The sequence below is a fragment of the Phyllobates terribilis genome, unplaced genomic scaffold (genome assembly GCF_046119375.1).
Source record: "Phyllobates terribilis strain yellow unplaced genomic scaffold, ASM4611937v1 Scaffold_4__5_contigs__length_816908805, whole genome shotgun sequence".
Classification (NCBI taxonomy): Eukaryota; Metazoa; Chordata; class Amphibia; order Anura; family Dendrobatidae; genus Phyllobates; species Phyllobates terribilis.
The window spans coordinates 742,443,550-742,467,740 of NW_027362764.1; the positions used below are offsets into that span (position 1 = coordinate 742,443,550).

At 54.2% G+C, this 24,191-nt stretch overlaps 2 protein-coding genes across 5 annotated transcripts in view; both read left to right on the top strand.

Moving 5' to 3' along the window:
• DSCC1 (DNA replication and sister chromatid cohesion 1) overlaps positions 1–9,078 on the top strand; it is a 35,665-nt gene extending 26,587 nt beyond the window's left edge. The window contains exon 10 of the mRNA XM_073676793.1: positions 8,813–9,078. Coding sequence (XP_073532894.1) covers positions 8,813–8,921 — 109 coding nt within the window. The 3' untranslated portion in view covers positions 8,922–9,078. The remainder of the gene's footprint in view (positions 1–8,812) is intronic.
• Positions 9,079–15,443: 6,365 nt separating this feature from the next.
• Positions 15,444–24,191, top strand: part of TAF2 (TATA-box binding protein associated factor 2) — a 249,454-nt gene continuing 240,706 nt past the window's right edge. For all 4 annotated transcript variants that reach the window (XM_073679808.1, XM_073679810.1, XM_073679809.1 and 1 more), the window contains exon 1: positions 15,444–15,730. In XM_073679808.1, coding sequence (XP_073535909.1) covers positions 15,456–15,730 — 275 coding nt within the window. In that variant the 5' untranslated portion in view covers positions 15,444–15,455. The remainder of the gene's footprint in view (positions 15,731–24,191) is intronic.

Below are 24,191 nucleotides of genomic sequence, written 5' to 3' on the forward strand. Positions count from 1 at the left end.
CGCGTGTTATTCCATTTTTTGTTTGGCGGTATGATGATAAAGCATTGTTTTTTTGCTTCGTTTTCTATTTTTTACCGTGTTCACTGAAGGGGTTGACTAGTGGGACAATTTTATAGGTCAGGTCGTTCCGGACGCGGCAATACCAAATATGTGTACTTTTATTGTTTTTTTTTGTTTTTTTTTCATAATAATATTTATTGATGGGTACATTTATATTTTTATTTTTGGTGGATTATTATTATTATTTATTTATTTTTTTTTCACTTCCTGACAGTTTTTTTTATTTTTATACTTTGTTCCGCTATGGGACTTTCACTTTTTTTATTCTGATCGCCTGTATAGCATAGGGATGGAGCACCATCCCTGTGCTATACAGGCTGTCAGGGCTGCACAGTGAGAAGATAGTTTGCGCATGACCAAAAAATCTTCCTGCTGTCTGGTGACGCGGATGTTGTCATGACGATATCGGGTCGTCATGGCAACATCCGGGAAGCCACAGCAGACAGCGCTGGAGGCCGGAAGAGGAGGTGAGTACACGATCACCTCCCCTTCGCCACCGCAATGCTGCGATCGACTTCGATTGCAGCATTGCAGGGGTTAATGTGCCGGGAGCGGTGCGGGACCGCTCCCTGCACATAGTACCGGGTGTCAGCTGTGACAATCAGCTGACACCCGGCGGCGATCGCGCCCGCACAGCCTGTGTGCAGGCGCTATCGCCATGACGTATTAATACGGGTCAGGCTCTTAAAGCCCAGGGCACAGACGCGTATTAATACGTCATGGGCTTTAAAGGGGTTAATATTATCATGTTAATTATAATTAATTACATTAATATAGATTGTATGACTCAATATTGAGCAGAATTAAGTATGTTGATATCCCCCCATATATAGCGTATGAGGCCCCGCATAGCCACCCTGTATAGCGTATGAGGCCCCGCATGGCCACCCTGTATAGCGTATGAGGCCCCCCGCATGGCCACCCTGTATAGCGTATGAGGCCCCCCGCATAGCCACCCTGTATAGCGTATGAGGCCCCCCGCATAGCCACCCTGTATAGCGTATGAGGCCCCCCGCATAGCCACCCTGTATAGCGTATGAGGCCCCGCATAGCCACCCTGTATAGCGTATGAGGCCCCCCGCATAGCCACCCTGTATAGCGTATGAGGCCCCGCATAGCCACCCTGTATAGCGTATGAGGCCCCCCGCATAGCCACCCTGTATAGCGTATGAGGCCCCCCGAATAGCCACCCTGTATAGCGTATGAGGCCCCCCGCATAGCCACCCTGTATAGCGTATGAGGCCCCCCGCATAGCCACCCTGTATAGCGTATGAGGCCCCCCGCATAGCCACCCTGTATAGCGTATGAGGCCCCCCGCATAGCCACCCTGTATAGCGTATGAGGCCCCCCGCATAGCCACCCTGTATAGCGTATGAGGCCCCCCGCATAGCCACCCTGTATAGCGTATGAGGCCCCCCGCATAGCCACCCTGTATAGCGTATGAGGCCCCCCGCATAGCCACCCTGTATAGCGTATGAGGCCCCCCGCATAGCCACCCTGTATAGCGTATGAGGCCCCCCGCATAGCCACCCTGTATAGCGTATGAGGCCCCCCGCATAGCCACCCTGTATAGCGTATGAGGCCCCCCGCATAGCCACCCTGTATAGCGTATGAGGCCCCCCGCATAGCCACCCTGTATAGCGTATGAGGCCCCCCGCATAGCCACCCTGTATAGCGTATGAGGCCACCCTGTATAGCGTATGAGGCCCCCCGCATAGCCACCCTGTATAGCGTATGAGGCCCCCCGCATGGCCACCCTGTATAGCGTATGAGGCCCCCCGCATGGCCACCCTGTATAGCGTATGAGGCCCCCCGCATGGCCACCCTGTATAGCGTATGAGGCCCCCCGCATGGCCACCCTGTATAGCGTATGAGGCCCCCCGCATGGCCACCCTGTATAGCGTATGAGGCCCCCCGCATGGCCACCCTGTATAGCGTATGAGGCCCCCCGCATGGCCACCCTGTATAGCGTATGAGGCCCCCCGCATGGCCACCCTGTATAGCGTATGAGGCCCCCCGCATGGCCACCCTGTATAGCGTATGAGGCCCCCCGCATGGCCACCCTGTATAGCGTATGAGGCCCCCCGCATGGCCACCCTGTATAGCGTATGAGGCCCCCCGCATGGCCACCCTGTATAGCGTATGAGGCCCCCCGCATGGCCACCCTGTATAGCGTATGAGGCCCCCCGCATAGCCACCCTGTATAGCGTATGAGGCCCCCCGCATAGCCACCCTGTATAGCGTATGAGGCCCCCCGCATAGCCACCCTGTATAGCGTATGAGGCCCCCCGCATAGCCACCCTGTATAGCGTATGAGGCCCCGCATAGCCCCCCTGTATAGCGTATGAGGCCCCCCGCATAGCCCCCCTGTATAGCGTATGAGGCCCCCCGCATGGCCACCCTGTATAGCGTATGAGGCCCCGCATGGCCTCCTGTGTATGGTATCGAGGCCCCCGCATGGCCACCCTGTATAGCGTATGAGGCCCCCCGCATAGCCCCCCTGTATAGCGTATGAGGCCCCCCGCATGGCCACCCTGTATAGCGTATGAGGCCCCGCATGGCCTCCTGTGTATGGTATCGAGGCCCCCGCATGGCCACCCTGTATAGCGTATGAGGCCCCCCGCATAGCCACCCTGTATAGCGTATGAGGCCCCCCGCATAGCCACCCTGTATAGCGTATGAGGCCCCGCATAGCCACCCTGTATAGCGTATGAGGCCCCGCATGGCCTCCTGTGTATGGTATCGAGGCCCCCGCATGGCCACCCTGTATAGCGTATGAGGCCCCCCGCATAGCCACCCTGTATAGCGTATGAGGCCCCCCGCATAGCCACCCTGTATAGCGTATGAGGCCCCCCGCATAGCCACCCTGTATAGCGTATGAGGCCCCCCGCATGGCCACCCTGTATAGCGTATGAGGCCCCCCGCATAGCCACCCTGTATAGCGTATGAGGCCCCCCGCATAGCCACCCTGTATAGCGTATGAGGCCCCCCGCATAGCCACCCTGTATAGCGTATGAGGCCCCCCGCATAGCCACCCTGTATAGCGTATGAGGCCCCCCGCATAGCCACCCTGTATAGCGTATGAGGCCCCCCGCATGGCCACCCTGTATAGCGTATGAGGCCCCCCGCATGGCCACCCTGTATAGCGTATGAGGCCCCCCGCATGGCCACCCTGTATAGCGTATGAGGCCCCCCGCATGGCCACCCTGTATAGCGTATGAGGCCCCCCGCATGGCCACCCTGTATAGCGTATGAGGCCCCCCGCATGGCCACCCTGTATAGCGTATGAGGCCCCCCGCATGGCCACCCTGTATAGCGTATGAGGCCCCCCGCATGGCCACCCTGTATAGCGTATGAGGCCCCCCGCATGGCCACCCAGTGTAGCGTATGAGGCCCCCCGCATGGCCACCCTGTGTAGCGTATGAGGCCCCCCGCATGGCCACCCTGTGTAGCGTATGAGGCCCCCCGCATGGCCACCCTGTATAGCGTATGAGGCCCCCCGCATGGCCACCCTGTATAGCGTATGAGGCCCCCCGCATGGCCACCCTGTATAGCGTATGAGGCCCCCCGCATGGCCACCCTGTATAGCGTATGAGGCCCCCCGCATGGCCACCCTGTATAGCGTATGAGGCCCCCCGCATGGCCACCCTGTATAGCGTATGAGGCCCCCCGCATGGCCACCCTGTATAGCGTATGAGGCCCCCCGCATGGCCACCCTGTATAGCGTATGAGGCCCCCCGCATGGCCACCCTGTATAGCGTATGAGGCCCCCCGCATGGCCACCCTGTATAGCGTATGAGGCCCCCCGCATGGCCACCCTGTATAGCGTATGAGGCCCCCCGCATGGCCACCCTGTATAGCGTATGAGGCCCCCCGCATGGCCACCCTGTATAGCGTATGAGGCCCCCCGCATAGCCACCCTGTATAGCGTATGAGGCCCCCCGCATAGCCACCCTGTATAGCGTATGAGGCCCCCCGCATAGCCACCCTGTATAGCGTATGAGGCCCCCCGCATAGCCACCCTGTATAGCGTATGAGGCCCCCCGCATAGCCACCCTGTATAGCGTATGAGGCCACCCTGTATAGCGTATGAGGCCCCCCGCATGGCCACCCTGTATAGCGTATGAGGCCCCCCGCATGGCCACCCTGTATAGCGTATGAGGCCCCCCGCATGGCCACCCTGTATAGCGTATGAGGCCCCCCGCATGGCCACCCTGTATAGCGTATGAGGCCCCCCGCATGGCCACCCTGTATAGCGTATGAGGCCCCCCGCATAGCCACCCTGTATAGCGTATGAGGCCCCCCGCATAGCCACCCTGTATAGCGTATGAGGCCCCGCATAGCCACCCTGTATAGCGTATGAGGCCCCCCGCATAGCCCCCCTGTATAGCGTATGAGGCCCCCCGCATGGCCACCCTGTATAGCGTATGAGGCCCCGCATAGCCTCCTGTGTATGGTATCGAGGCCCCCGCATGGCCACCCTGTATAGCGTATGAGGCCCCCCGCATAGCCCCCCTGTATAGCGTATGAGGCCCCCCGCATGGCCACCCTGTATAGCGTATGAGGCCCCGCATGGCCTCCTGTGTATGGTATCGAGGCCCCCGCATGGCCACCCTGTATAGCGTATGAGGCCCCCCGCATAGCCACCCTGTATAGCGTATGAGGCCCCCCGCATAGCCACCCTGTATAGCGTATGAGGCCCCCCGCATAGCCACCCTGTATAGCGTATGAGGCCCCCCGCATAGCCACCCTGTATAGCGTATGAGGCCCCCCGCATAGCCACCCTGTATAGCGTATGAGGCCACCCTGTATAGCGTATGAGGCCCCCCGCATAGCCACCCTGTATAGCGTATGAGGCCCCCCGCATAGCCACCCTGTATAGCGTATGAGGCCCCCCGCATAGCCACCCTGTATAGCGTATGAGGCCCCCCGCATAGCCACCCTGTATAGCGTATGAGGCCACCCTGTATAGCGTATGAGGCCCCCCGCATGGCCACCCTGTATAGCGTATGAGGCCCCCCGCATGGCCACCCTGTATAGCGTATGAGGCCCCCCGCATGGCCACCCTGTATAGCGTATGAGGCCCCCCGCATGGCCACCCTGTATAGCGTATGAGGCCCCCCGCATGGCCACCCTGTATAGCGTATGAGGCCCCCCGCATGGCCACCCTGTATAGCGTATGAGGCCCCCCGCATAGCCACCCTGTATAGCGTATGAGGCCCCCCGCATAGCCACCCTGTATAGCGTATGAGGCCCCGCATAGCCACCCTGTATAGCGTATGAGGCCCCCCGCATAGCCCCCCTGTATAGCGTATGAGGCCCCCCGCATGGCCACCCTGTATAGCGTATGAGGCCCCGCATAGCCTCCTGTGTATGGTATCGAGGCCCCCGCATGGCCACCCTGTATAGCGTATGAGGCCCCCCGCATAGCCCCCCTGTATAGCGTATGAGGCCCCGCATGGCCTCCTGTGTATGGTATCGAGGCCCCCGCATGGCCACCCTGTATAGCGTATGAGGCCCCCCGCATAGCCACCCTGTATAGCGTATGAGGCCCCCCGCATAGCCACCCTGTATAGCGTATGAGGCCCCCCGCATAGCCACCCTGTATAGCGTATGAGGCCACCCTGTATAGCGTATGAGGCCCCCCGCATAGCCACCCTGTATAGCGTATGAGGCCCCCCGCATAGCCACCCTGTATAGCGTATGAGGCCCCCCGCATAGCCACCCTGTATAGCGTATGAGGCCCCCCGCATAGCCACCCTGTATAGCGTATGAGGCCCCCCGCATAGCCACCCTGTATAGCGTATGAGGCCCCCCGCATGGCCACCCTGTATAGCGTATGAGGCCCCCCGCATGGCCACCCTGTATAGCGTATGAGGCCCCCCGCATGGCCACCCTGTATAGCGTATGAGGCCCCCCGCATGGCCACCCTGTATAGCGTATGAGGCCCCCCGCATGGCCACCCTGTATAGCGTATGAGGCCCCCCGCATGGCCACCCTGTATAGCGTATGAGGCCCCCCGCATGGCCACCCTGTATAGCGTATGAGGCCCCCCGCATGGCCACCCTGTATAGCGTATGAGGCCCCCCGCATAGCCACCCTGTATAGCGTATGAGGCCCCCCGCATAGCCACCCTGTATAGCGTATGAGGCCCCGCATAGCCACCCTGTATAGCGTATGAGGCCCCCCGCATAGCCCCCCTGTATAGCGTATGAGGCCCCCCGCATGGCCACCCTGTATAGCGTATGAGGCCCCGCATAGCCTCCTGTGTATGGTATCGAGGCCCCCGCATGGCCACCCTGTATAGCGTATGAGGCCCCCCGCATAACCCCCCTGTATAGCGTATGAGGCCCCCCGCATGGCCACCCTGTATAGCGTATGAGGCCCCGCATGGCCTCCTGTGTATGGTATCGAGGCCCCCGCATGACCACCCTGTATAGCGTATGAGGCCCCCCGCATAGCCACCCTGTATAGCGTATGAGGCCCCCCGCATAGCCACCCTGTATAGCGTATGAGGCCCCCCGCATAGCCACCCTGTATAGCGTATGAGGCCCCCCGCATAGCCACCCTGTATAGCGTATGAGGCCACCCTGTATAGCGTATGAGGCCACCCTGTATAGCGTATGAGGCCCCCCGCATAGCCACCCTGTATAGCGTATGAGGCCCCCCGCATAGCCACCCTGTATAGCGTATGAGGCCCCCCGCATAGCCACCCTGTATAGCGTATGAGGCCCCCCGCATAGCCACCCTGTATAGCGTATGAGGCCCCCCGCATAGCCACCCTGTATAGCGTATGAGGCCCCCCGCATAGCCACCCTGTATAGCGTATGAGGCCACCCTGTATAGCGTATGAGGCCCCCCGCATAGCCACCCTGTATAGCGTATGAGGCCCCCCGCATAGCCACCCTGTATAGCGTATGAGGCCCCCCGCATAGCCACCCTGTATAGCGTATGAGGCCCCCCGCATGGCCACCCTGTATAGCGTATGAGGCCCCCCGCATGGCCACCCTGTATAGCGTATGAGGCCCCGCATAGCCTCCTGTGTATGGTATCGAGGCCCCCGCATGGCCACCCTGTATAGCGTATGAGGCCCCCCGCATGGCCCCCCTGTATAGCGTATGAGGCCCCCCGCATGGCCACCCTGTATAGCGTATGAGGCCCCGCATGGCCTCCTGTGTATGGTATCGAGGCCCCCGCATGGCCACCCTGTATAGCGTATGAGGCCCCCCGCATAGCCACCCTGTATAGCGTATGAGGCCCCCCGCATAGCCACCCTGTATAGCGTATGAGGCCCCGCATAGCCACCCTGTATAGCGTATGAGGCCCCCCGCATAGCCACCCTGTATAGCGTATGAGGCCCCCCGCATGGCCACCCTGTATAGCGTATGAGGCCCCCCGCATGGCCACCCTGTATAGCGTATGAGGCCCCCCGCATGGCCACCCTGTATAGCGTATGAGGCCCCCCGCATGGCCACCCTGTATAGCGTATGAGGCCCCCCGCATGGCCACCCTGTATAGCGTATGAGGCCCCCCGCATGGCCACCCTGTATAGCGTATGAGGCCCCCCGCATAGCCACCCTGTATAGCGTATGAGGCCCCCCGCATAGCCACCCTGTATAGCGTATGAGGCCCCCCGCATAGCCACCCTGTATAGCGTATGAGGCCCCCCGCATAGCCACCCTGTATAGCGTATGAGGCCCCCCGCATAGCCACCCTGTATAGCGTATGAGGCCCCCCGCATGGCCACCCTGTATAGCGTATGAGGCCCCCCGCATGGCCACCCTGTATAGCGTATGAGGCCCCCCGCATGGCCACCCTGTATAGCGTATGAGGCCCCCCGCATGGCCACCCTGTATAGCGTATGAGGCCCCCCGCATGGCCACCCTGTATAGCGTATGAGGCCCCCCGCATGGCCACCCTGTATAGCGTATGAGGCCCCCCGCATGGCCACCCTGTATAGCGTATGAGGCCCCCCGCATGGCCACCCTGTATAGCGTATGAGGCCCCCCGCATGGCCACCCTGTATAGCGTATGAGGCCCCCCGCATGGCCTCCTGTGTATGGTATCGAGGCCCCCCGCATGGCCTCCTGTGTATGGTATCGAGGCCCCCGCATAGCGTGTGTGTGTATGTGTCCCATACTGAGTCTCAGCAGCGCGACGTAATGACTCCATCGTGTCGGCTTTCACGCTGTTTGGTGGAAGATGGAGCCGACGGCCCCCTTTCCTCTAATGCATTCACCGCTGTCTGTGTCCTGAGGATGCAGATGGTGGGCAGGAAGGGCATGGTGCGGCCCGTGGGCCACTGTTTCACCACTTGGGCTGTATTGGTCTGTGGGCCGCAGTTTGCCCAGGTCTGCCTTAAAGTGATGGCGTATCCTAGCCATATGTTATAAGCTTCTTAAGATGAGAATACTCCATCAACTTTTTTTTAATTGTAAAATATTCCAGAAAATGTACAATAAGAAGTCTTCATTCACTAAACAAACGCTCTATAGTATTCGGTAAAGGCGACCAGAATCCTGGGGACTGTGCCGCCATCTTAGCCTGTGTACTGGGGTAACATATAAGCAGAGGAGAGCAATTCACTGACAGCAACAGCAATATTCAAAGGGAGAAAATAGAACAAAAAACAGGAAAGAGATTGTTTGTTGCATAAATGGCTTATATTCTAACGTTTCCCATCTCTTCTCGTCATTCACTCTGGGTTTATGTTTCACTCTTTCTAGTATTTTTATTTTTTTTCTTGTTTTAGGGACCTGTGCGAGGAGAAGCAAACCATCGGAGCCCTGCTGACCAAATACGCGCGATCGTCCCTTCAGAACGGGGTTAAGGTGTACAATTCCAGGCGACCCGTTTCTTAGAGCGTCGGCCGCATCTTGTCCCATTCTACAATTTCCTTTTAATTTAAACAATTATTTTCTCCTGTTTTTTCTACTGAACCTAATTTCTTCTAAGAAGAAAATGTTTTATTTTTCTTTAAAAGTCCCACGTGTCATCTCACCCCCCCCCCCCCCTGGCCAGTGCCACTTCTTTCTGTCTGGTAGGATTTTGGTGATCACCTTTTTAATAAATGGAGTAACATTGTTATGTGGCCGGTCCCGCGGTCCAAGATGGCTGTACGCCGCTGCTCCATCATAGCATAATGCAAATGGATGTGAACACAGTATGACCTGCAAGGAACTGCGACAAGTCATAAAAAGTCACTACCAGGGTTGTATTTTTGTGACTTCTTGTGGTTGCAGTACCTTGCAGATTACACAGTGATTTTTGGCCGCACGACCTGTGTTGCAACCAGCTCTGGTTTTTAAGTAGGGGGTGAGAGGTGCCATGTGTCCTGAAAGGTTTTCCTGGCTTCCGATTGCTTTGTGGTCATCAAAAGTCTAAACAAGTAAGCAAAATAGTCTAGCACACACGGCAGTAATATGGCACCTGCCAGGCAAGCTGTGAAGATCTGATGTTGTGGGTTGTAATAATCACCTAGGCAGGGTAACAATACAACTATTTTTTAGTCCTTACATCCATGGCCTTACAGCAATTCCAGGTAGATGGTCACAATACAATTTCCCTAGTCCACAAGATCCTAACCCAGGATCGGTAGTTCCACTGGCCCCGTACCTGGTGATACCCACTTTTTGATTGGCCCACAGCTTTTGGCATCTCCTGCCAGTATAGTCTGCAGTCACAGTCTATGTTCCGCCAGATGCTTGATATCATGACCGTATCATGTGTATCCCACTCCAGCAAGCGCCAACAGTCCTTAGGATAATTCCTTAAATCCAGACGACAGATCCCATGACTGTAGCACATGTAACCAGCTCCAGCCGGCTACCAATCTCCATAGGCTATCCATACATGCCTGGGCACCTGGACCTCTGCAAAACATCCTTTCCCCTCAGCGACGTCACTGCGCCAACTGCCTCACTAAGCATGTGGCTTATTGTTCTCCCTCTCCTGGGATCAGTCCCCCTGGATGGGCAGAAGTGTTCACACCCTGCCCCTTAAGCATTTGCTTTTAGCTCAAAGAAAGAAGTATGTTCCAGAAGCCCAGGCTCCAGCCTGTCTGCAGGGTTGTGTACTAGGGATGCCCCCTGCAGAGAGGAACAAAGACACACATACCCCCACCAGATGCAGGACAGAAATGCTAATGTAGGCCTTCGGTATACATGAGATCCAGCCCGCACGTTCTCCTCTGCTTACGGTCACTGAATGGAAACACCGACTCGTGAGGCTGAACAGAGATCCGTGCACCCCAAACTGACGAGCAAGCAAATCTCCAATAAACACAACAAAAGGATCGACGTATCGGTGCTCCGTGCTGGAAAAAGTCTGTGGCCAGCTCCTCACACAAGCATTGTTATTTGGACTGTTCCTACAATTTGTGCGTGACCATTAGGGCAAGCCATCCAAACAGTACAGGTGACAAGCAAAACATCAGTATTGCAGCATCTCACATGGGGACAATATGGCTACTGATCCCTCAATGCTGCACTCCCAGCAGTTGGGGCTGTTTTTTGTAGAACTCAAATGGAGCTTTAGCGTTGGCCTCTTATCCTAAGTCATGCGGCCATATTGTGTTTTAGGATTGCTACATCCAGTAGGTGTCACGAGGCTATCTGCACACCTCCCTCGTACACGTTTGGTGCTTTTTGTGGTATAACCACAATAGTTTAGAAGAACAAGACTCAGGATATAGAGACTGTGCACACCCAATGTAAGAAAAATATAACAAAATCTTTATTACAATTTTACAAATGACCATTGACAACAGAAAATGAGATAAAAACATTTAAAAGTAGGTAAGACATTGCACTACACATAACAAAGGGGGGGTATGAAATATGGTAACCCAAGGCAATAAAGCCCCTTTAAGCCGCAGGTATGTTTGACATCATTTGTCATATCCCACAGTGCACAACATTATTATCAAACATACCATGTAACCCAAATCATGAGTGACATGACATGCAGAGGTATAAATGATGAACCAAGTCTCCCTGGATGATCAGATCATGAGCATGGATGTATTAAGGGAATGATTTGGGATAGTCACCTGTCGGCATTGAAGACCCTACGCGTTACGTTGCTAGACCGCAGCTTCGTCAGAGGTAAGTTGTCGGTGGGCACATATGTTTTTAAATGCTGGGTCCAATTTGTTGTGACCCTTTTCAGGTGAGAATCCATGGTCTCACCTGATTTCTGCATCACCATAGAATGGCAGACGGCCGCTTCCTGTTTCAGATGCGTTCCACGTGAGTCACGCGGTAGAACGCAACCGGACGTCGGCGGTACGTCATATCCGGTTGGAAAGAAACGCCCCCATCATATGGTCATAGGACGCAGGAGAAGATGTCCCCATCGCGCGACCGCAATGGAAGGGAAGCTTGCGTTCCATTAGGTGGTGGAACGCAAAAACCGGAAGTAGCGCGTCCGCTACAGAGATACCAGTAAAAAAGAAGTAACGTGCTAGCTGCATGAAAGCGCTGATAAGATGGAAAGAAGGCCAGGTCAGAGGAGCAGTAGTATATAGTCCAAAAGGAGACTGTATCCCACCATATGTGCATGGATATGTGGCCACATAAGACAAAACAGACATTACATGACAAGACCACAAACAAAACCACACAGGTATACAAAAGGCCACCACATGCTGGCAAAACAGAGCAGATGCAACATATAAGAAAATATATGAATATATTTGCGTGTCCCTAAAGAAAGTGCTCACAACTAGTCATACCGATATTCTAAGTAAGAGTAATTCAAAAAGATATGTAGAACATTTATTAGGGGGAATCAGACGAAAATGCACAAGCCAGTCACAGGGAAGAAGGGACCACCAACTGGACCACACAGAATACCAAATGAGAGGAATACTATAAAAGTGAAATGTTACGCCAAGTAACTAGTAAATGAAAAGTCCTCATTAATGCCCCTAGGGGCCACCGAATCAAGAATAAAAATCCACCTAGATTCTGATCTCAATAGATCACTAGTGTAATCTGAGTTGGGCCTCATTTTTTGTAGGCCCGTCACACGCAAATTTTTGGGACTGCCAGAGTGAAACTGAAGAAAATGCAGAGCTACGGAGGAGATTGCTCTGCCCTTTTTCAAGTCCTGATCAGCCAAATTTATGTTGGATACATGTTGCTGCACCCGCCTACGAAGCTTCTGGGACGTCTGCCCCACGTAAACTTTCAAACAAGGGCATGTCAGTGCATATACAACACTAGTGGACCTGCAATTGATGAAATCCCTCACTAAGTACTGATGATTGTCAGTGGGATTCGTGAAGATTTTTCCGGGCGAGAGGTACGGACAAGCAGAACAGTCACCACAAGGATATGAGCCCTTAAATCTACTTCCGCCGGAGGTGTAATAGGTAGGACGTGTATAGTGGCTGCAGACAAGTTAGTCCCATAGGTTTGGGGCACGTCTAGCCATCACCAGTGGTCTCTCTGGTAGTATATTAGATAAGTCGGTTTTCCGTCTTCAATATACTCCAATGTTTACGAAATAAACTACCATTCCACTGATTAAAACTATCATTCCACTGATTGTTAAACCTGGTAATAAACCTAATCTGTGTGTCCTCCACATTGACCCGTGATTGCAACAACATCTCCCTTGGTTTGGCCAGAACCTTCTGGTGAGCCTTAGAGATTACTGATTTTGGATATTTGTATTAGGGATGCCCCCTGCAGAGAGAAACAAAGACACACATACCCCCACCAGATGCAGGAGAGAAATGCTCACCAGAGGTATACATGAGATCCAGCCCGCATGTCCTCTGCTTACGGTCACTGAATGGAAACACCGACTCGTGAGGCTGAACAGAGATCCGTGCACCCCAAACTGACGAGCAAGCAAATCTCCAATAAACACAACAAAAAGATCGACGTATCAGTGCTCCGTGCTGGAAAAAGTCTGTGGCCAGCTCCTCACACAAGCATTGTTATTTGGACTGTTCTTACAATTTGTGCGTGACCAATAGGGCAAGCCATTCAAACAGTACAGGTGACAAGCAAAACATCAGTATCGCAGCATCTCACATGGGGACAATATGGTTACTGATCCCTCAATGCTGCACTCCCAGCAGTTGGGGCTGTTTTTCTAGAACTCAAATGGAGCTTTAGCGTTGGCCTCTTATCCTAAGTCATGCGGCCATATTATGCTTTAGGATTGCTACATCCAGTGGGTGTTATGAGGCTATCTGCACATCTCACTCGTACACGTTTGGTGCTTTTTGTGGTATAATCACCAACCGCATTTCCCATAATCAGGAAAAAGTAGAAGGGATCCATTCAATAAAATCAATCAAATGTTATTAATAACATAGATAAAAATACATTAAAAAGCAGGAAACTCTAATAGGGGACGCTAGACTCTATAACCATATATATAACCTGGATTAACATCAATAACATGGTAATATATCTCTGCTCAGTACCAAAAATGGCCAATTAAGGTGACTGATGAAATAATATCAATCCACCACAAGTGGGCGCAATGTAACTACGGTATATAAAGGACATGTACTGGCAGTGATACAATAAGGTGGAATAAATCATTACATTATGAATTCATTATAGCTCCATCTCAATTCATCCCTTAGAATGCAGATAGTATATTGGAGTAATATAACTGGTATGATTAACCCTGTATCTTATGCCATGTAATACTAGAATATATCATATATAGCCACAACTCTTATCCTAAGTCAGAGCAGGTTCTATAGATATAAATGAGGCCAAAGATTCAATACCTATTAGTAGAGGAATCCCATAAACAGACAAACCTTGCTGAGGTCCGCGTCCCCTCACCCCAACGTGCGTTTCTTCCGGGGGTCTGTCAGGGTGAAGGGTGCCATGGTATTTAAATACTACGATAGCCAATTGGCATGAAGAGAAGAGGCCTAAGTAAAACATTGACCTAGTATTTAAATACCATTTTTATTTATTGAACCTGCTCTGACTTAGGATCACTCACTGAGCGCAGCTCCGGAGCGGCTCATTCTCCCTGGTGTCAGCGGTCAGAGGATTACAGCGGGGGACATCTCCGGACAGATGAGTATATGGATTTTATTATTTTAATCTTATTTTTACACAGGTGGACATTGCCAGAGCAGACACTACTATTACCCTCATCATTGTCCCTGCTGGTGCTGATCGCAGCGACGGCAGGGAACCATAATGAGGGCAGCGTTCAGCACCCGGCTCTTGGGAACAGCGCTACGTGTAGCCCTGATTCCCAGGTGCAGGTCCGTGTGATCCTGATGTGGCACACAGTTGCCACATGGGAAACGGATATCTGCGGTACCAGAAATAAACGGATGTGTGAAACCGGCCTAATTCTGAGCTGCAGTCAATCAGTGCTGGGGAACCCCGATCACTGAAGCCAGAACACTACTCGGAGCAATAAAGTTAATTTCCTCCTGGCATCCCACTCCTCTTCCATGAGCCGTAATTCTTATTTTTTTTATATTTTGTCTGTTGACCTAGTATGAGGACTTCTCCAGGTCAGCACCATTATGATGATACCAAACTTGTTCAGTTTTTATTTTTATTATTTTAGTGATTAAAAAAAAAAAAAGTTTATTTTGCCTTTTTCTACAAGTCCTAAAACTTTCATATTTTTCCGTGTATGGATCTATGCCAGGGCTTGTTTTTTAGTTTTTTGTTGAGTTGACATTTTGATTGCTCCCGTTTTGTTGCTCTTGTGTTTTATATTTTTTATATATTTTTTTATTGTATTTTTCTTTTGAGGAGTGCGGCCGAAACCTCCCCCCCCCCAAAAAAAAAAAAAAAAAAAAAATTTCTTCCGTATCCGTCACAATCACTTTATTGATAGATCGGAGGTTTTGGGGAAACAACATCAACATTTTTTTATTTTATTTTTTAATGGAGGAGAAAATGAGGCGATTGGAGTTTTGATCAGACGATCACAGATTCAACAATAATAATGTTGAAAAGTAAAAAAAAAAAAAAGAAAAAAAAGTTTTAAAAATATGAAAAAAATAAAATAAAAATAAAAAACACAAATTTTATTTCTTAAAAATACATATATGAGGCATCACCGCGTAAGGAGAAGTCCGATCTATCAAAACAGTGATTGGCTTTGTGAAGAAGCCATTATAAGGGAAAGAGGGAAACATAAAAAAAAAAAAAATTGGCCACAGCTGGAAGGGGTTAAAATGTATTACGGTGTGAAAAAAAATAATTGTAAAAGAGATTCAGATTTACTTTTTTCCAATTTACTTTTTTTTTTTGCTATTAATGGATATAAAAGATGAAAGGAAAACATGATTGGAATAATTGATGTGATGGAAATCAGCAGCGGAATCCACGCGTTACTGATCCACAAGAAGCCAGTGTGGGCGATTTACTGGAGCTCCCACAGTAATGATGGCGGCGGGTGGTGGTCACATGATCAGTCACAGTAACGCGAGAAGAGACTGGGGCTGGAAGCGGAAGTGCAGCCGGTTGTGGCTCAGTGTTCAGAACGGGAGACCAGCAGCTGCCGCTGCAGACGGAGAGCACTCAGTAACCATAGCGACAGCGGCGCCGCTCCGGACACCGGGGCCCCGGGCGGCCACAGGGCCCGGGATACCAGCAGGGGGCGCCATGAACAGGAAGAAGGCAGACAAAGGCTTCGAGAGCCCTCGACCGTACAAACTATAAGTATCTGTACCTGTGTGTGTGTACTGCTCCTCCTGTCACACGGACCTGTGTGTGTGTGTACTGCTCCTCCTGTCACACGGACCTGTGTGTGTGTGTGTACTGCTCCTCCTGTCACACGGACCTGTGTGTGTGTGTACTGCTCCTCCTGTCACACGGACCTGTGTGTGTGTGTGTGTGTGTGCTGCTCCTCCTGTCACACGGACCTGTGTGTGTGTGTGTGTGTACTGCTCCTCCTGTCACACGGACCTGTGTGTGTGTGTGTGTGTGCTGCTCCTCCTGTCACACGGACCTGTGTGTGTATATACTGCTCCTCCTGTCACACGTACCTGTGTGTGTATATACTGCTCCTCCTGTCACACGGACCTGTGTGTGTATATACTGCTCCTCCTGTCACACGGACCTGTGTGTGTATATACTGCTCCTCCTGTCACACGGACCTGTGTGTGTGTGTGTGTGTGTGTGTGTACTGCTCCTCCTGTCACACGGACCTGTGTGTGTGTGTACTGCTCCTCCTGTCGCACGGACCTGTGTGTGTGTGTACTGCTCCTCCTGTCTCACGGACCTGTGTGTGTGTACTGCTCCTCCTGTCTCACGGACCTGTGTGTGTGTTCTGCTCCTCCTGCCACACGGACCTGTGTGTGTGTGTGTGTGCTGCTCCTCCTGTCACACGGACCTGTGTGTGTGTGTACTGCTCCTCCTGTCACACGGACCTGTGTGTGTGTGTACTGCTCCTCCTGTCACACGGACCTGTGTGTGTGTGTACTGCTCCTCCTGTCACACGGACCTGTGTGTGTGTGTGTACTGCTCCTCCTGTCACACGGACCTGTGTGTATGTGTACTGCTCCTCCTGTCACACGGACCTGTGTGTGTATGTGTACTGCTCCTCCTGTCACACGGACCTGTGTGTGTGTGTGTGTACTGCTCCTCCTGTCACACGGACCTGTGTGTGTGTGTACTGCTCCTCCTGTCACACGGACCTGTGTGTGTATGTGTACTGCTCCTCCTGTCACACGGACCTGTGTGTGTGCTGCTCCTCCTGTCACACGGACCTGTGTGTGTGCTGCTCCTCCTGTCACACGGACCTGTGTGTGTGCTGCTCCTCCTGTCACACGGACCTGTGTGTGTGCTGCTCCTCCTGTCACACGGACCTGTGTGTGTGCTGCTCCTCCTGTCACACGGACCTGTGTGTGTGCTGCTCCTCCTGTCACACGGACCTGCGTGTGTGTGTATATACTGCTCCTCCTGTCACACGGACCTGTGTGTGTGTGTGTGTGCTGCTCCTCCTGTCACACGGACCTGTGTGTGTGTGTGTGCTGCTCCTCCTGTCACACGGACCTGTGTGTGTGTGTGTGTGTGCTGCTCCTCCTGTCACACGGACCTGTGTGTGTGTGTGCTGCTCCTCCTGTCACACGGACCTGTGTGTGTGTGTGCTGCTCCTCCTGTCACACGGACCTGTGTGTGTGTGTGCTGCTCCTCCTGTCACACGGACCTGTGTGTGTGTGTGCTGCTCCTCCTGTCACACGGACCTGTGTGTGTGTGTGCTGCTCCTCCTGTCACACGGACCTGTGTGTGTGTGCTGCTCCTCCTGTCACACGGACCTGTGTGTGTGTACTGCTCCTCCTGTCACACGGACCTGTGTGTGTGTACTGCTCCTCCTGTCACACGGACCTGTGTGTGTGTGTGTACTGCTCCTCCTGTCACACGGACCTGTGTGTGTGTGTGTACTGCTCCTCCTGTCACACGGACCTGTGTGTGTGTGTGTGTGTACTGCTCCTCCTGTCACACGGACCTGTGTGTGTGTGTGCTGCTCCTCCTGTCACACGGACCTGTGTAAGTGTGTGTGTGCTGCTCCTCCTGTCACACGGACCTGTGTAAGTGTGTGTGTGCTGCTCCTCCTGTCACACGGACCTGTGTAAGTGTGTGTGTGCTGCTCCTCCTGTCACACGGACCTGTGTAAGTGTGTGTGTGCTGCTCCTCCTGTCACACGGACCTGTGTAAGTGTGTGTGTGCTGCTCCTCCTGTCACACGGACCTGTGTAAGTGTGTGTGTGCTGCTCCTCCTGTCACACGGACCTGTGTAAGTGTGTGCTGCTCCTCCTGTCACACGGACCTGTGTAAGTGTGTGCTGCTCCTCCTGTCACACGGACCTGTGTAAGTGTGTGCTGCTCCTCCTGTCACACGGACCTGTGTGTGTGTGCTGCTCCTCCTGTCACACGGACCTGTGTGTGTGTGCTGCTCCTCCTGTCACACGGACCTGTGTGTGTGTGCTGCTCCTCCTGTCACACGGACCTGTGTGTGTGTGCTGCTCCTCCTGTCACACGGACCTGTGTGTGTGTGCTGCTCCTCCTGTCACACGGACCTGTGTGTGTGTGTGTACTGCTCCTCCTGTCACACGGACCTGTGTGTGTACTGCTCCTCCTGTCACACGGACCTGTGTGTGTGTGTACTGCTCCTCCTGTCACACGGACCTGTGTGTGTGTGTACTGCTCCTCCTGTCACACGGACCTGTGTGTGTGTGTACTGCTCCTCCTGTCACACGGACCTGTGTGTGTGTGTACTGCTCCTCCTGTCACACGGACCTGTGTGTGTGTGTACTGCTCCTCCTGTCACACGGACCTGTGTGTGTGTGTACTGCTCCTCCTGTCACACGGACCTGTGTGTGTGTGTACTGCTCCTCCTGTCACACGGACCTGTGTGTGTGTGTACTGCTCCTCCTGTCACACGGACCTGTGTGTGTGTGTACTGCTCCTCCTGTCACACGGACCTGTGTGTGTGTGTACTGCTCCTCCTGTCACACGGACCTGTGTGTGTGTGTACTGCTCCTCCTGTCACACGGACCTGTGTGTGTGTGTGCGTACTGCTCCTCCTGTCACACGGACCTGTGTGTGTGCGTACTGCTCCTCCTGTCACACGGACCTGTGTGTGTGCGTACTGCTCCTCCTGTCACACGGACCTGTGTGTGTACTGCTCCGCCTGTCACACGGACCTGTGTGTATGTGTACTGCTCCTCCTATCACACGGACCTGTGTGTGTATGTGTACTGCTCCTCCTGTCACACGGACCTGTGTGTGTATGTGTACTGCTCCTCCTGTCACACGGACCTGTGTGTGTATGTGTACTGCTCCTCCTGTCACACGGACCTGTGTGTGTATGTGTACTGCTCCTCCTGTCACACGGACCTGTGTGTGTATGTGTACTGCTCCTCCTGTCACACGGACCTGTGTGTGTATGTGTACTGCTCCTCCTGTCACACGGACCTGTGTGTGTATGTGTACTGCTCCTCCTGTCACACGGACCTGTGTGTGTATGTGTACTGCTCCTCCTGTCACACGGACCTGTGTGTGTATGTGTACTGCTCCTCCTGTCACACGGACCTGTGTGTGTGTGTGCTGCTCCTCCTGTCACACGGACCTGTGTGTGTGTGCTGCTCCTCCTGTCACACGGACCTGTATGTGTGTACTGCTCCTCCTGTCACACGGACCTGTGTGTGTGTGTGCTGCTCCTCCTGTCACACGGACCTGTGTGTGTGTGTGTGTACTGCTCCTCCTGTCACACGGACCTGTGTGTGTACTGCTCCTCCTGTCACACGGACCTGTATGAGTGTACTGCTCCTCCTGTCACACGGACCTGTGTGTGTGTGTGTGTACTGCTCCTCCTGTCACACGGACCTGTGTGTGTACTGCTCCTCCTGTCACACGGACCTGTGTGTGTGCTGCTCCTCCTGTCACACGGACCTGTGTGTGTGCTGCTCCTCCTGTCACACGGACCTGTGTGTGTGCTGCTCCTCCTGTCACACGGACCTGTGTGTGTGCTACTCCTCCTGTCACGCGGATCTGTGTGTGTTCTGCTCCTCCTGTCACGCGGATCTGTGTGTGTGTGCTGCTCCTCCTGTCACGCGGATCTGTGTGTGTGTGCTGCTCCTCCTGTCACGCGGATCTGTGTGTGTGTGCTGCTCCTCCTGTCACGCGGATCTGTGTGTGTGTGCTGCTCCTCCTGTCACGCGGATCTGTGTGTGTGTGCTGCTCCTCCTGTCACGCGGATCTGTGTGTGTGTGCTGCTCCTCCTGTCACGCGGATCTGTGTGTGTGTGCTGCTCCTCCTGTCACGCGGATCTGTGTGTGTGTGCTGCTCCTCCTGTCACGCGGATCTGTGTGTGTGTGCTGCTCCTCCTGTCACGCGGATCTGTGTGTGTGCTGCTCCTCCTGTCACGCGGACCTGTGTGTGTGCTGCTCCTCCTGTCACGCGGACCTGTGTGTGTGCTGCTCCTCCTGTCACGCGGACCTGTGTGTGTGCTGCTCCTCCTGTCACACGGACCTGTGTGTGTGCTGCTCCTCCTGTCACACGGACCTGTGTGTGTGCTGCTCCTCCTGTCACACGGACCTGTGTGTGTGTGTATATACTGCTCCTCCTGTCACACGGACCTGTGTGTGTGTGTGTGTGTGTACTGCTCCTCCTGTCACACGGACCTGTGTGTGTGTGTGTGTGCTGCTCCTCCTGTCACACGGACCTGTGTGTGTGCTGCTCCTCCTGTCACACGGACCTGTGTGTGTGCTGCTCCTCCTGTCACACGGACCTGTGTGTGTGCTGCTCCTCCTGTCACACGGACCTGTGTGTGTGCTGCTCCTCCTGTCACACGGACCTGTGTGTGTGCTGCTCCTCCTGTCACACGGACCTGCGTGTGTGTGTATATACTGCTCCTCCTGTCACACGGACCTGCGTGTGTGTGTGTATATACTGCTCCTCCTGTCACACGGACCTGTGTGTGTGTGTGTGCTGCTCCTCCTGTCACACGGACCTGTGTGTGTGCTGCTCCTCCTGTCACACGGACCTGTGTGTGTGTGTGCTGCTCCTCCTGTCACACGGACCTGTGTGTGTGTGTGTGTGCTGCTCCTCCTGTCACACGGACCTGTGTGTGTGTGTTGCTCCTCCTGTCACACGGACCTGTGTGTGTGTGCTGCTCCTCCTGTCACACGGACCTGTGTGTGTGTGTGTGTGCTGCTCCTCCTGTCACACGGACCTGTGTGTGTGTGTGTGTGTGCTGCTCCTCCTGTCACACGGACCTGTGTGTGTGTGTGCTGCTCCTCCTGTCACACGGACCTGTGTGTGTGTGTGTGTGTGTGCTGCTCCTCCTGTCACACGGACCTGTGTGTGTGTTGCTCCTCCTGTCACACGGACCTGTGTGTGTGTTGCTCCTCCTGTCACACGGACCTGTGTGTGTGTGTGTACTGCTCCTCCTGTCACACGGACCTGTGTGTGTGTGTGTACTGCTCCTCCTGTCACACGGACCTGTGTGTGTGTGTGTACTGCTCCTCCTGTCACACGGACCTGTGTAAGTGTGTGTGTGCTGCTCCTCCTGTCACACGGACCTGTGTAAGTGTGTGTGTGCTGCTCCTCCTGTCACACGGACCTGTGTAAGTGTGTGTGTGCTGCTCCTCCTGTCACACGGACCTGTGTAAGTGTGTGTGTGCTGCTCCTCCTGTCACACGGACCTGTGTAAGTGTGTGTGTGCTGCTCCTCCTGTCACACGGACCTGTGTAAGTGTGTGCTGCTCCTCCTGTCACACGGACCTGTGTAAGTGTGTGCTGCTCCTCCTGTCACACGGACCTGTGTGTGTGTGTGCTGCTCCTCCTGTCACACGGACCTGTGTGTGTGTGCTGCTCCTCCTGTCACACGGACCTGTGTGTGTGTGCTGCTCCTCCTGTCACACGGACCTGTGTGTGTGTGCTGCTCCTCCTGTCACACGGACCTGTGTGTGTGCTGCTCCTCCTGTCACACGGACCTGTGTGTGTGTGCTGCTCCTCCTGTCACACGGACCTGTGTGTGTGTGCTGCTCCTCCTGTCACACGGACCTGTGTGTGTGTGCTGCTCCTCCTGTCACACGGACCTGTGTGTGTGTGCTGCTCCTCCTGTCACACGGACCTGTGTGTGTGTGCTGCTCCTCCTGTCACACGGACCTGTGTGTGTGTGCTGCTCCTCCTGTCACACGGACCTGTGTGTGTGTGCTGCTCCTCCTGTCACACGGACCTGTGTGTGTGTGCTGCTCCTCCTGTCACACGGACCTGTGTGTGTGTGCTGCTCCTCCTGTCACACGGACCTGTGTGTGTGTGTGTGTACTGCTCCTCCTGTCACACGGACCTGTGTGTGTGTACTGCTCCTCCTGTCACACGGACCTGTGTGTGTACTGCTCCTCCTGTCACACGGACCTGTGTGTGTGTGTACTGCTCCTCCTGTCACACGGACCTGTGTGTGTGTGTGTGTACTGCTCCTCCTGTCACACGGACCTGTATGTGTGTGTGTACTGCTCCTCCTGTCACACGGACCTGTATGTGTGTGTGTACTGCTCCTCCTGTCACACGGACCTGTGTGTGTGTGTACTGCTCCTCCTGTCACACGGACCTGTGTGTGTGTGTACTGCTCCTCCTGTCACACGGACCTGTGTGTGTGTACTGCTCCTCCTGTCACACGGACCTGTGTGTGTGTGTACTGCTCCTCCTGTCACACGGACCTGTGTGTGTGTGTACTGCTCCTCCTGTCACACGGACCTGTGTGTGTGTGTACTGCTCCTCCTGTCACACGGACCTGTGTGTGTGTGTGCGTACTGCTCCTCCTGTCACACGGACCTGTGTGTGTGCGTACTGCTCCTCCTGTCACACGGACCTGTGTGTGTGCGTACTGCTCCTCCTGTCACACGGACCTGTGTGTGTACTGCTCCGCCTGTCACACGGACCTGTGTGTATGTGTACTGCTCCTCCTGTCACACGGACCTGTGTGTGTATGTGTACTGCTCCTCCTGTCACACGGACCTGTGTGTGTATGTGTACTGCTCCTCCTGTCACACGGACCTGTGTGTGTATGTGTACTGCTCCTCCTGTCACACGGACCTGTGTGTGTATGTGTACTGCTCCTCCTGTCACACGGACCTGTGTGTGTATGTGTACTGCTCCTCCTGTCACACGGACCTGTGTGTGTATGTGTACTGCTCCTCCTGTCACACGGACCTGTGTGTGTATGTGTACTGCTCCTCCTGTCACACGGACCTGTGTGTGTATGTGTACTGCTCCTCCTGTCACACGGACCTGTGTGTGTATGTGTACTGCTCCTCCTGTCACACGGACCTGTGTGTGTATGTGTACTGCTCCTCCTGTCACACGGACCTGTGTGTGTATGTGTACTGCTCCTCCTGTCACACGGACCTGTGTGTGTGCTGCTCCTCCTGTCACACGGACCTGTGTGTGTGTGTGTGTGCTGCTCCTCCTGTCACACGGACCTGTGTGTGTGTGCTGCTCCTCCTGTCACACGGACCTGTGTGTGTGTACTGCTCCTCCTGTCACACGGACCTGTGTGTGTGTGTGCTGCTCCTCCTGTCACACGGACCTGTGTGTGTGTGTGTGTGTACTGCTCCTACTGTCACACGGACCTGTGTGTGTACTGCTCCTCCTGTCACACGGACCTGTATGAGTGTACTGCTCCTCCTGTCACACGGACCTGTGTGTGTGTACTGCTCCTCCTGTCACACGGACCTGTGTGTGTACTGCTCCTCCTGTCACACGGACCTGTGTGTGTGTGTACTGCTCCTCCTGTCACACGGACCTGTGTGTGTGTGTGTGTACTGCTCCTCCTGTCACACGGACCTGTATGTGTGTGTGTACTGCTCCTCCTGTCACACGGACCTGTATGTGTGTGTGTACTGCTCCTCCTGTCACACGGACCTGTGTGTGTGTGTACTGCTCCTCCTGTCACACGGACCTGTGTGTGTGTGTACTGCTCCTCCTGTCACACGGACCTGTGTGTGTGTACTGCTCCTCCTGTCACACGGACCTGTGTGTGTGTGTACTGCTCCTCCTGTCACACGGACCTGTGTGTGTGTGTACTGCTCCTCCTGTCACACGGACCTGTGTGTGTGTGTACTGCTCCTCCTGTCACACGGACCTGTGTGTGTGTGTGCGTACTGCTCCTCCTGTCACACGGACCTGTGTGTGTGCGTACTGCTCCTCCTGTCACACGGACCTGTGTGTGTGCGTACTGCTCCTCCTGTCACACGGACCTGTGTGTGTACTGCTCCGCCTGTCACACGGACCTGTGTGTATGTGTACTGCTCCTCCTGTCACACGGACCTGTGTGTGTATGTGTACTGCTCCTCCTGTCACACGGACCTGTGTGTGTATGTGTACTGCTCCTCCTGTCACACGGACCTGTGTGTGTATGTGTACTGCTCCTCCTGTCACACGGACCTGTGTGTGTATGTGTACTGCTCCTCCTGTCACACGGACCTGTGTGTGTATGTGTACTGCTCCTCCTGTCACACGGACCTGTGTGTGTATGTGTACTGCTCCTCCTGTCACACGGACCTGTGTGTGTATGTGTACTGCTCCTCCTGTCACACGGACCTGTGTGTGTATGTGTACTGCTCCTCCTGTCACACGGACCTGTGTGTGTATGTGTACTGCTCCTCCTGTCAC